The 12,908-nt window shown below is 41.5% G+C and overlaps 1 protein-coding gene across 2 annotated transcripts in view; it reads right to left on the reverse strand.

The window, feature by feature from the left end:
- The window catches only part of Hat1 (histone acetyltransferase 1), a 49,232-nt gene extending 43,582 nt beyond the window's left edge, over positions 1 to 5,650 (reverse strand). Inside the window, exons 1-3 of one of the 2 annotated variants that reach the window (XM_042694195.1) lie at positions 5,583 to 5,638; positions 4,701 to 4,799; positions 2,853 to 2,957 (exon numbers count right to left, since the gene is read on the reverse strand). In XM_042694195.1, the coding sequence (XP_042550129.1) occupies positions 2,853 to 2,946 (94 nt within the window). In that variant the 5' untranslated portion in view covers positions 2,947 to 2,957; positions 4,701 to 4,799; positions 5,583 to 5,638. Of the gene's footprint in view, positions 1 to 2,852; positions 2,958 to 4,700; positions 4,800 to 5,582 lie in introns of both variants that reach the window. The other variant, XM_042694194.1, reaches the window with a different exon arrangement.
- Between the last annotated feature and the right edge of the window lie 7,258 nt (positions 5,651 to 12,908).

Below are 12,908 nucleotides of genomic sequence, written 5' to 3' on the forward strand. Positions count from 1 at the left end.
CCACTCAGGAGGCTGAGATCTCAGAATTGCGGTTCAAAGCCAGCCTGGGCAGGAAAGTTGAGACTCATCTCTAATAACCAATCAGAAAACCATGAGTGGTGCTGGGCTCAAGTGGTAGAGCACTCACCTTGAGCTGAAGAGCTGAGGGATAGTACCCAGACCCAGAGTTCAAGCCCCATGACCGACAAAAAAAAAGTTAACATGGGGGCTGGGAAGGTGGCTCAGTGGTAGAGCGCTTGCCTTGCATGCCTGAGGCCCTAGGTTCGATTCCTCAGCACCACATAAGCAAAAAGAAAAAAGCCGGAAGTGGCACTGTGGCTCAAGTGGTAGGGCACTAGCCTTGAGCTGAAGAGCTGAGGGACAGTGCTCAGGCCCAGAGTTCAGGCCCCACAACTGGACCAAAAAAAAAAAAGTTAACATGCACACACAAATCTAGATATTTTAAGTGTAGTTGAGGGTTTAGGAAACTGTTAGCTTCTTCATCAACTTCTTTCTATATGTTACATTTCAAAATTATTTTCAATAAAAATAACATTTATGGATTATTTTTATAGTTGTTTATGTGTATTTAACTTATCTAGTCTTTAAAACCATCATAAAGTGGGCTGGGAATGTGGGCTAGTGGTAGAGTGCTTGCTTAGCATGCATGAAGTCCTGGGTTCAATTCCTCAGTACCACATAAACAGAAAAAACTGGAAGTGGTGCTATACCTCAAGTGGTAGAGTGCTAGCCTTTAGCAAAAAGCTCAGGGACAGTGCCCTGAGTTCAAGCTCTAGAACAAACAACAAAAATCACAAAGTACCATTAACAATATTTTACATTTGAGGAAAAAGAACCATACTAACATAGTATGAACTAAGTTACAGCACAATATATTCTTAGTAATTTTGTCTATAATTGTTCATTCATCCACTCATTTATTTGCTGGTACTTGGGCCTTGAACTCTTGCTCAGTCTCTTCTGCTCATGGCTGGCACCATTTGAGCCCAACCTCAAGACACGCAATGTGTTTTTTGTTTTTTTTGGTCGGTCGTGGGGCCTGAACTCTGGGCCTGGGCACCGTCCCTCAGTTCTTCAGCTCAAGGATAGTGCTCTACCACTTGAGCCACAGCACCACTTCTGGCTTTTTCTGTTTATGTGGTGTTGAGGAATTGAACCCAGGGCCTCATGCATGCAAGACAAGCACTCTACCACTGAAGCCACTTTCCCAGCCTCCCGCAATGTATTTTTTAAACATTTTTATCACATTGAAAAGCAACTTAATGCCTCTTTGCAATTACTCTCCATTCCTACCTCCAGTCCTAGGTAAAATACTAATTTACTGTGTTTTTATAGATTTTCCCTCCTCAGTATTTCATGTAAGTATATTCATGTAAAGGCTTTTTTTGTTAATTTTGTTTTGTACAGGTCCTGGGGCTTGAAATCAGAGCCTGAACACTGTTCCTGGGCTTTAGGCTAAGGCCAGCACTCTTCCACTTGAGCTACAAGTCCACTTCCAGCTTTCTTTGGAGATAAGAGTCTTATGGACATTTCTGCCTGGGCTGGATTCCAACTGCAATCCTCAGATCTCAGCCTCCTGAGTAGCTAAGATTATAGGAATGAGACACCTGTGCCTAGCAGTATGGTGTTTCTATTTGGCTTCTCTCAATTAACATAATGTTCTTTTAGGTTTCTCCATGTAGTCAAACTTCATCCTTTTTATCTTCCGTATTCTACTGTACAGATAGATTACATTTTATTCATTTTTTAGCATATATATATATATATATATATATATATATGTATATATGGGTTGTTTTCATTTTTGGTGAATCTAAATAATGTTACACGGATATAAGTGTAATTTCTCTTCTTTATTTTGGGGGTGGGCCACTGGGATCTGAATTCAAGGATTCTCTCTAACTATGCAGGGCTTGAGTCATATCTCTAGTTCTTAATTTTCTTGTATAGATAGATATCTGGAAATAGAATTGCTGAGTCATAGTTAATTTATTTTTAAATTTTCAACTGCCAAACTGTTTCCTAAATGATCTTACATTATTTTACACCAGCAATGCACAAGTGATTTTTTCCTCTACATCTTCACCAACACATTATCTCTTTCTTTATAGACAAAGAAGAGGCTGAGACACTACATACACCTGACTTTTTGCCACAATGTCTTTCCCATGTTAAACCTTACTGGAGAAAGGAAGAAAACAAGCCAGATTTGATCTTCAATAGGCTAGGACTGTTTATTGTCAGTGAGGAGACCTTCCCATGGGTATGGAGGTTGTATGAGGGGCTGGATTTGGGGTCAGGCTTATATGTACCTTAACAAAGAAGCAGAAAATAAAAAATAAGCTCAAAATGGAATGCTCCACCTGGGTTGGGAGCTAAGGGTGGTATTCTAGACCAGGCCCAGAATAGAATGCTCAGCCTGGGGTGAGGGGGCTTTCAGCCAAGCCAAGATCAGAGTGACATGCCTGCTAATAAGCATGTGAACATGAACCTGGTGTTTTGCTTGACCTAGGGGACTAAGGTGGGAGTCAATCCTTCATATTCCATCTTTAGATACATTAAAAGTTTGGACAGAGAAGGGAAAGGCAAGTCTTTCATATAAGGTCTTTGGATACATAAAAATATTGGGCTGAGAGGAGAGCAACACAGAGTTATAAGAACAAAGCAGATTCCCATCACATACCATCTCATAAATACCTACCTACTCCATAACATAAACCAAGACTGCACAAAATCTGAATGAGCTCAATGTTTCTACATAAAATTCTATGTCAAACTTTAAAAGATTAAATAGAAATATACAACCACATAGATAAATATACACCACAGTCACCTAGAAATTGTATACATACCTAATTTCAGTTCAATTGCTGTGTTGGTGTTACATTTGTATTCTGCCAATTTTTTTTCCACTGCACTCTTATATTCTACCAAAAATTTCTCCATAGCACCAAATCCTAAGAGAAAAGTTTTAAAGTTTGGTTTAAAGTGATTTAATACATAACTAGAAGTAGGATAAAGATAGGATTTAAGATATCAACAAAGGGTGACACTCATCAAGACCCGCTGTATTCATAAACTATAACTACTTAAATTTTAAGAAGTTTGAAAGTACAAGTCATTTTCCATATACTCCTCAATACATAGTACATATGAACATTTCATTACAAAACAAAATAAGTGAAAAATGGTTTTTTGGCAGTAGTAGCATTTTGAACTCAGTTCTTAAAGGCTCTTCTGGTTGGGCCAAATACTTTCAAGTGCCTTTTGGTTTTGTTTGCTTTTCAGAGAGGGGCTCTGACTTTTGTCTTGGCCTCAAACTGCAAGTCTCTTACCTGTATCTCAAAGTCCCACCATACTTGACCCTCAAAAAACATTCTGAAACCTAGATGCTGGTGACACACAGTTATAATTCTAGCCACTCAGGAGTTCAAGATCTGAGAATTTTAGTTTGAAGATAGCAGACCAAACGAATTTAGGACTCTTTATATCTGTGTAACCAGCAAAAAGCCAGAAGCAGAGATCTGGCTAAGTGGTAGAGCACCAAGCCTTTAGCAGAAAAAGCTAAAGGATAGCACACTAGCCCTGAATTCAAGCCCCAGTACTGGTGCTTTTTAAGAACAAATCACAAGCTGGGTGCTGGTGGCTCACGCCTGTAATCCTAGCTACTCAGGAGGCTGAGATTTGAGGATCACAGTTCAAAGCCAGCCCAGGCAGGAAAGTCCACAAAACCCTTATCTCCAATATACCACTTGAAAACCAGAAGTGGTGCTGTGGCTCAAGCGGTAGAGCACTCGCCTTGAGCTGAAGAGCGCAGGGACAGCCCCCAAACCCAGAGTTCAAGCCCCACGACTGACCAAAAAAAAAAAGAACAAATCACTTCTGGGATAGCCATGGTAGCATATGTCTTAGGGGTCTGAGGCAAGGGGATCTGGAGTTGGGGGCCAACCTGGCTTACATAGGTAAGCCTTGTTTCAGAACAAAAAGCCTGGTCATAAGGCACAGGTGGCTTATGCCTCTAATCCTAGCTATTAAGGAGGCTGAGATCTGAGGATCAAGGTTCGGAGCCAGCCCAGGCAGAAAAGTCCAAGATTCTATTTCCAATTAGCTAGCAATAAAGGCAGGCAGGAGGTGTGGCTCAAGCAGTAGAGCACCAGCCATGAGGAAAAAAGCAGAATGAGAGCATGAGACCCTGAGTTCAAGCTCTGTATGGCACAATAACAAAAACAAAACCCTGAGACTAAAGAATTTACTTTAAAAAATACATGTATGGGGGCTGGGAAGGTGGCTCAGTGGTAGCATGCTTGCCTCGCATGCATAAGGCCCTGGGATCAATTCCTCAGCACCACATAAGCAGAAAAAGCCAGAAGTGGCGCTGTGGCTCAAGTGATAGAGCACTAGTCTTGAGCTGAAGAACTGAGGGACAGTGCCCAGGCCCAGAGTTCAGGCCCCACGACCAACAAAAAAAATAGTATGACCTAAGCAACACAATTTGTGTGAAACTGTATATTAACTTAACCTCAAGTCTATAAATAGGTACTGTATCAATTTTTCATTAAAAAAATTTTAGTTGAAAGGACCCAACCACTAAGTAGTGAGGTGGACATTTAAATGTTGATGTCATTTTTGATGAATTTTGATTTTTTAATGTAATTCTTAGAAACATGTACACCTTACACAGTACGTATGCTCCCGCTCACCTTTTACGGTAACACCAGTATCATACAGTCTCTATCTGTAAGAACAATTTTCATGCAGACCTCACTTTATACCTCGTTCAAGCTGCATTACCTATAAAACTGAAATGTTGAACTATCAGTGATACTACTGCTAGGGTACAGGGATTAAAACTGATTACTGCCCATCACTTCAAAAGATAGGTGGGAGGGGACAGGGCATACTTAGAACCACAAAGAGTATCAATTCAAGTACAAAGAAAAAGCAGTTTTAAATTTTAAACATTGTAAACTGATGGGACTGAACTTAAAAACAGACAAAGTAGAACCCAAGCTAACAGTACTTCAGTCATATTCGTTTGAATATGAAAGAAGGGGGCCACGTCTCTCCCCAAGGACAGCTAACTACGATTTTGGAATATTAAAGTGGAAGGGATAAGGAGGTGATTACAAAGTGGGTCAAGATGGAAGTGAATGCGCCAGCTCAAAGTTGGTTGTGGAGGAGACCTGCAAGAGGAGGATTTGAGTATGAAAATCAGCTGGCGGGAACACAACCAGATGTGGCAGCGCTAAAACACTCCTGCAAAAGGAACCGGAAAACTAGCAGGCCCCCAGACGTGTGGCACTGAAATGAAGTCCAAAACGCTTTTCCCCACGTCTCGGGTCCTCGGCCCGGGCCAGGTTGTCCGCAGACGGCGCAAAAGCCCTGAGCGGTGGGGGCGGGGGCGCGGAGCGCGGCCGACCAGACGCTAGGCTCGGAGTTCTGAGCTTCCCGACCAAAGCCGCCCTTCTGGAACTCAGGCTAGGGACCGAAAGTTCCAAGCGGGTACTGTCACAGCCGTTCCAGCGTTCTTTTCCAGACCTGCCCGCTTTCTCTCCTTGGTAAACTTTTTCCCGGGAACTTACCCGCCATTTCCGAGCTGCGAGCGACCGCGGCTGAGGAAGGGCGAATCAACCCGCGCGCTCCCGGGCCGGAAATTACCTCACTATCTGACGTATTTTCCCCCGCCTTCCTCCAGGGGGATGTTGACCAATGAAAGGGAGAGTATTGGGGCTCGCGGTAGCGGAAGTGCCTCAAGAGGCGGGGCTAACAGTGAAGAGTGCTCCGAGGGTTGCCTAGCCACCACTGGGGCTGGCTGTTGGCTGGTTGCTTTCCTGAAGTGGAGGATCCCGGAGGAGGGACAGGGACCCTACATGTTGAGGTGCTCACTGATCTCGGGGAGTTTCTTTGGTCTTGACGTGACTGAGCAAACTCCTTAAGGCTATTTTCGTATCTCCTCTTCAGAGATGTCCTGGAGACTGAAAACTTTCCCTTTGGCCTGAGCTATAGATACAAATGACCTAATCCTGCCTAGGTAAAAATGTGGGCATTTTAATTTGAGGAGAAAATTTCACTTTACTTTCCTTATTTGATCCTTCTTTTGCCGTTAAATACTTTTAACCTCGGCTTATCGGTGGATTTTTCTTTGGTCTATTGGCTGGGTTTTTCGTTTTGCGTTTTGGGTTGGTTGGGTAGTCTGGGCGCTAGAGCCATGCATGTCTAAGCAACATTGTGACTGAGATGTACGTCCAGTCATCACATTGGGTGATCTAGAAATACTCTGCTTTCTGTGCTTCAGGTTATTAGGCAACTATTTAACTCACCAAAATGGTTACCAAAAACACCTCCGAGTGGCCTGATTTAGTTTTGCATGTTTGAAGTTATGGTTTGAACTCCATCCTAGTAAGATGTTACCTGATTTTGGTCATATGCCTTGGTATCATTTATTTCTACCAAAGGATAAGCTATGGGCTAGGAATGTGGCTTAGTGGTTGAGTACTTGCCTAGCATGCATGAAGCCCTTGGTTCGATTCCTCAGCACCACATAAACAGAAAAGGCTGGAAGTGGTATTGTGGCTAGGCTTAAGAAGCAGCTCACTAAGCTGGGCACCGGTGGCTCAGGCCTATAATTCTAGTCACTCAGGAGGCTGAGATCTGAGGATGGTGGTTCAAAGCCTGCCCAGGCAGTAAAGTCCATGAGACTCTTGTCTCCAATAAACCACCAGAAAACCAGAAGTGGCACTGTGACTCAACTGGTAGAGCTAGCCTTGAGCTGAATTGCTGAGGAATAGTGCCCTGGCCCAGAGTTCAAGCCCCACGACGGACACACACAAATATTTCTAAGATGAGGACTGGTGGTTCACACCTGTAAAACTAGCTACTCAGGAGGCTGAGATCTGAGGATCCTGGTTCAAAGCCAGCCTGGGCAAGAAAGTGCATGAAAGCACTGACATTTTTTTTTTCTTTTTCAGTCATGGGGCTTAAACTCTGGGCTTAGGCACTGTCTTCAGCTCAAGGCTAGCGCTCTACCACTTGAATCAAAGCGCCATTTCTAGTTTTTTCTGCTTATGTGGTGCTGAGGAATCAAACCCAGGGCATGCAAGGCAAGCACTCTACCGCTGAGCCACCTTCCCAGCCCCAGCACTGACTTTTAACTAGAGGCTAAATATATCTGCTAGGACTGGGAAGGTGGCTTAGTGGTAGATTGCTTGTACCACTGGGCACAGTACCACATAAATAGAAAAAGCCGGAAGTGGCACTGTGGCTCAAATGGTAGAGTTCTAGCCTTGAACAAAAGAAGCTCAGGGACAATGTCCAGGCCCTGAGTTCCAGCCACAGGAATGGCAAAAAAAATTATATATGGGTGTGTGTGTGTGACTAAAAGTTTATATCATCTACGTGTCTTCATATTGTTTCTTTTTTCTTTCTTTTCTTTTTCTGGGTAGGTCTTGGGGCTTGAATTCAGGGCCTGGGCATGTCCTTGAGCTTTTTTGTTCAAGACCAGCACTCTACCACTTTGAGCCACAGCGTTCTCTGATGGTTAATTGGCAATAAGAGTCCTATGGCTTTCCTGCCTGGGGCTGGCTTCGAACTTTAATGCTCAGATCTGTTTCCTGAATAGCTAGGATTACAGGTGTGAGCCACCAGTGCCCAGCTCTCATACTATTTCCTTACTGCCCCAACCTTTAGTTCAGACTCTACTGAACTCTGAATGTAGACAAACAGTTGAGAGTCATTTTATTCAAGACTTTATTTACTCTGGTACGGAGCCTTGAACTCAAGGTCTTGTACTCTCTTTTAGTTTTTATCTGCTTAAGACTGGCGCTCTACCACTTGAGCCACATCTCTATTTCTAGACTTTTGTTATTAGTTAAAAATAAGAGTCTGACAGACTTTTCTTTCTTGGCTGGTTTGAACCTTGATCCTCAGATTCTAGCTTTCTGAGTAGCTAAGATTACAGACAGATGTGAGCTACCAATGCTAGCTATCCAAAATGTTCCTAGATGGTTAACTTGGCCTGTTGCTTTTTGGAGCAAATGTGCATTTCTTCTTTCCCTAACTGCTTCCATCTCAGAGCACTGAGAGTTCTTTAGCCCTATCAAAAGGCCAAGATGCTGGGCACAGGTGGTTCATACCTGTAACCCTAGCTACTCAGGAAGCTGAAATCTGAGGATCACAGTTCAAGGCCAGCCTGGGCAGACAAGTCCCTGTGAGACACCTTTTTTTTTTTTTTTTTTTGGTTCGGTCCTGGGGCTTGAACTCTGGGCTTTTGGGCACTGTCCTTGCACTCTTCAGCTCAAGGCGAGTGTTCTACCGCTTGAGCCACAGCACCACTTCTGGTTTTCTAGTGGTTTATTGGAGATAAGAGTCTCATGGACTTTCCTGCCCAGGCTGGCTTTGAACTGTGATCCTTAGATCTCAGCCTCCTGAGTAGCTAGGATTACAGGTGTGAGCCACCAGTGCCTGGCTTCCTGTGAGACTCAAGTGGCTCAAGTGGTAGATCATTACCCTGAGTGTAAAGAGGCTCAAGTTCAGCACCCAGATTCTGAGTTCAAGCCCCACAACCAACAAAAAAACACAGGCCAAGATATTTATGCAATGTGATAACACCAGCTGTAAGTTACCTGTTTTAGAGCTAGAGTTTACCCTACTGTTAACTACCAAGAACAAAAAAAGATATCATGACCAACAACAACAACAAAAAATGCTTGTACACAGAAAGGAAAACATCTTTGAAAACTCTAATTATAACCAATGGACAATTATCAGACTTTAGCTCACTCCTGTCTCTCAAATAAAAATCAGTAAAATCTGCTTCTTTCCTTTTCTCAGCAAGCAGCAACCTTATTCCTTTATAGATCTGCTATCTCCCTTCACCTTGAGCTCATGTCCCAATAAAGGAGTCATGCCACTGGATACCAGTGGGTCATACGTGTAATCCTAGCTACTTGGGAGGCTTAGATCATGAAGACTGCAATTTGAGACAAGGCAAAAAATATACACAAAATCCCTTTTTTTCTTTTTTCTTTTTTTTGTGAGCCATGGGCCTGAACTCTGGGCCTGGGCGCTGTCCCTCAGCTCTTCAGCTTAAGGCTAGAGCTCTACCACTTGAGCCACAGCGCCACTTCCAGCTTTTTCTGCTTATGTGGTACTGAGGAATCAAACCCAGGGCCTCATGCATGCAAGGCAAGTACTCTACCACTGGGCTACCTTCCCAGCCACAAAATCCCTTCTTAATCAATAGCTGGACATAGTGACATTTTCTTGTCATCAGAGCTACTGAGATTGCAAAGTTTGCCCTTCCAAGCCATATGAGGCAGAAAAATCTCCATGAGACTCTTATCTCCAATTAACTACTCAGAAACTGGAAGTGACACTGTGGCTCAAAATGGTAGAGTAGTAGCCATGAGCAAAAAGAGCTCAGGGACAGTGCCAAGGCCCTGAGTTCTTCAAGCTCCATGACTGACAAAAGGAAAAAAAAATGATGCAACTAAAGCTGCTAGCAAAATAGGAACAAAACTAACCCAGGACTACTAAAGATAGTAAAGAATAAGGCAGAAATCAATGAAATAGAGATTTTTAAGTCTATACATAAAATCAATGAGAGTTGGTTCTTTGGCGGGGAGGAAGCAATAAAATTGACAGGTCACTGGCTATATTGATGAAGAAGAGACTCTGATCAACAAAATCAGAGATGCCAAAGAACAAACATCCAAGAGATCAAAAAGATTATGAAGGACTACTTTCAAAACCTATACTCAAATAAGATGGAAAATCTAGTAGAAATGGATAAATTACTAAGGCATACAAACTGCTTAATGTGAACGAAGAATATATAAACTACTTAAACAAGCCCATAATGTGCAATGAGATTGAGAAAGTAATCAGCAGTCTTCCAACAAGGAAAAGCCCAAGTCCTTTTGGATTTATGACTGAATCCTATGAGACTTTTAGGGAGTTCTCTTGCTTTTTTGTTAAAGTCTAGCTTCCTGCCACTTGAGCCATACCTCCACTTCCAGCTTTTTGCTGGCTAATTGGAGATATGACCCTTTCAGATTTGTCTGGGCTTTGAACCTCAATCATAAGATCTCAACCTCTTGAGTAGCTAGGATTACAGGCATGAGCCATCAGTGAGGCCTGGCATCTTTTAGGTTTATCTGCTTCCCTTCTTGCCTGATTCTTAAGGACATTCCCTAAGCGAAGGAAACTATTTACTATAGTATTGGGTTGTATTCTCATTTATCTAATTTGATGTATAAATATTAATGCAAATTTTAAAAATGCAGCTTGCTTAGTTATGTGTGGTAACCCATGCCTGCTTACCAGCACTCAAGAAGCAGAGGCAGGAGAATTTTGAGTTTGAGGCCAGTCTGAACTACATAGCAAGATCTTATCAAAAAATAACAAAGCAATCTGGGCAGAGGTTGAGTAAACCAGGTATGGGTGGGTCATGCCTGTAAACCTAGCTCCTCAGTAGGTTGAGATCAGAGAATAGTAATCTGAAGCAAACCTGGGCGGAAAAGTCTGTGAGACTCCTATCTCCAAAATATTATCCAAAACAAAACAAAAAATCCCAGAAGTGGAATTGTGGGTCAAGTGGTAGAATGCTAGCTTGAGCAAAAGAAGCTCAGGCCCTGAGTTTAAGCTCCAGGACTGGCAAAAAAAAAAAAAAAATGAGTACTCTCAAAAGGCTCCTAAAACCTGTTAAAATATTAAGAAAATTTTATAACATTATTATGCAATATCTGTCAAAATATAATCACAAGAAAGACTAGAAAATTTTCCTCTCTAAAGTAATTGTAACTGCATATCCACATTTCCTTGTATATATAGAAACCTAGCTGAGCTAAATTGTATGTTTTATTTTATTTTTTTCCTTTGCAAGCAAACTTTCAGACTTTCATTCTCATATTTTAAAGTTCACCTTGTTCTTTTGAGTAAAATACATAGGACCATACAAGAGAGATGATAGATGTCTAATTTGGTTGTTTTTTTTTTTTTGGTCGGTCGTGGGGCTTGAACTCTGGGCTTGGGCGCTGTCCTTGTGCTCTTCAGCTCTACCACTTGAGCCACAGCATCACTTCTGTTGTTCTAGTGGTTTATTGGAGATAAGAGTCTCAAGAACTTTCCTGCCCGGGGCTTTGAACCACGATCCTCAGATCTTAGTCTCCAGAGTAGCTACGATTGCCACCGGTGCCCGGCTTAGATGTCCAATTTATTCACTCAACTATTATCAATATGATTTAGTTATCATATATTTGGCTTTTCTTTCTGTTAAATAAAATAAGTTATATACCTCATTAAATACAAAATTACAATTTTATTTACTGTATAATTGGGCTGGGAATATGGCGTAGTGGTAGAGTGCTTGCCTAGCATGCATAAAACCTTGGGTTCCATTCCTCAGTACTGCATAAACAGAAAAAGCAGGAAGTGGTGCTGTGGCTCAAGTGGAAGAGGGCTAGCCCTGAACACAGAGAGGCTCAGGGACAGAGCCCACGTGCTGAGTTTAAACCCCAGGACTAGAAAAATAAATTAATAAATAAAAAAAAGTAAAAAGAATTGGATGTAAGGTCATACCTAACCACAAGTGAATTTTACCTTATTTTATGTTTTTTATTATCCATTTACTAAAAGTAGATAAACACTTTTTTAAATAATTATTTGATAGACAAGAACAAAAGGTGCATTTGAAAGTTCATTATTTGGTGAAAAGAATGAACTAATTTTATGCTATCTTGTCCATATATATTTTCCAATGGTGTCCTATAAGAGTTGTGATTTCTAAAAGAATAGTCACCATAAACTTTTTATCTCTTTTTATCTGCTAGTAGCCTTAAGTTAAGAAAGATTAAGATATTCCTAGATATGAGGTCATATATAATAAATAGTTCCAAGGAATTCTTAACTCATTCTAGTGTCCTAAATAGTCCACTGTGCAAGGAAGATTTCACAAATTAGAGTCCTCACACAATTATTACAAATGACACTATAGAAATTGGAGTTAGAAATAGAACAGGTTAGGGTAGATGATTTCACATCAGGTGGGCCCAAGGAATCTTCACTGGATTGCTCAAAGATATGTTCTCTGAAATATCTGCAATATTAACAATTATATGTATGGGCTCCCTGGAAACTGAAATGATTGCAGATAATGGGAAAAGATAATCATAATACTCAGTTTTTAATGGAAAAGGGAGGAACTGAGGGATCATACTCTAGTGTGCTTCTTTGAAATACTGTAGTGTTAATCTTTGAAAAACAATCACACATGAAAAAGAAAACTCACAGATAAAACATCTTCTACTTGGAAGGCTACAGAGGTTAGCTAAGTAGCAAGTATTCTAACTAAACTTATTTTATATCTTAAACAAGCAAATAGTAAAAAGAAGTACCATACTAGGTTTAGTTAGATATATGATCATTAGTGACCGCATGTAAAATTGAGAAAATTCAGTTATTTCCTCCAGGCTTTGTTTAATGTATTCAGATTACTCATACAATTCTACTTATCCACATACATACAATTTCAATTTCTGATTTATTCACTTAGCTTTATAACCTCAGTACTGAGAATATTATCTCCCATTAACCAGCTAGCACTCTACCACTTGAGCCACAGCGCCACTTCTGGCCTTTTTCTTTTTGCTTATGTGGTGCTGAGGAATTGAACCCAGGGCCTCAGGCATGCAAGGCAAGCACTCTACCACTGAGCCACCATCCCAGCCCACAACTGAGTTTTTAAAAAGCTGAGGGGGGAAAAAAGCTAAGGGAGAGTGCCCTAGACCCTGAGGTTAAGCCCTAGTACTGGCACAAAACAAACACCCCCCAAAAAAACAACAACAAAAATCTTGGTTGCTTTAGCCAGTGATGCATGCTTGTAATCTCAGCTATTAGAAGGCAAAGGCATA

Source organism: Dipodomys spectabilis, unplaced genomic scaffold (genome assembly GCF_019054845.1).
Source record: "Dipodomys spectabilis isolate Male_0828 unplaced genomic scaffold, ASM1905484v1 ptg000174l, whole genome shotgun sequence".
Lineage (NCBI taxonomy): Eukaryota > Metazoa > Chordata > Mammalia > Rodentia > Heteromyidae > Dipodomys > Dipodomys spectabilis.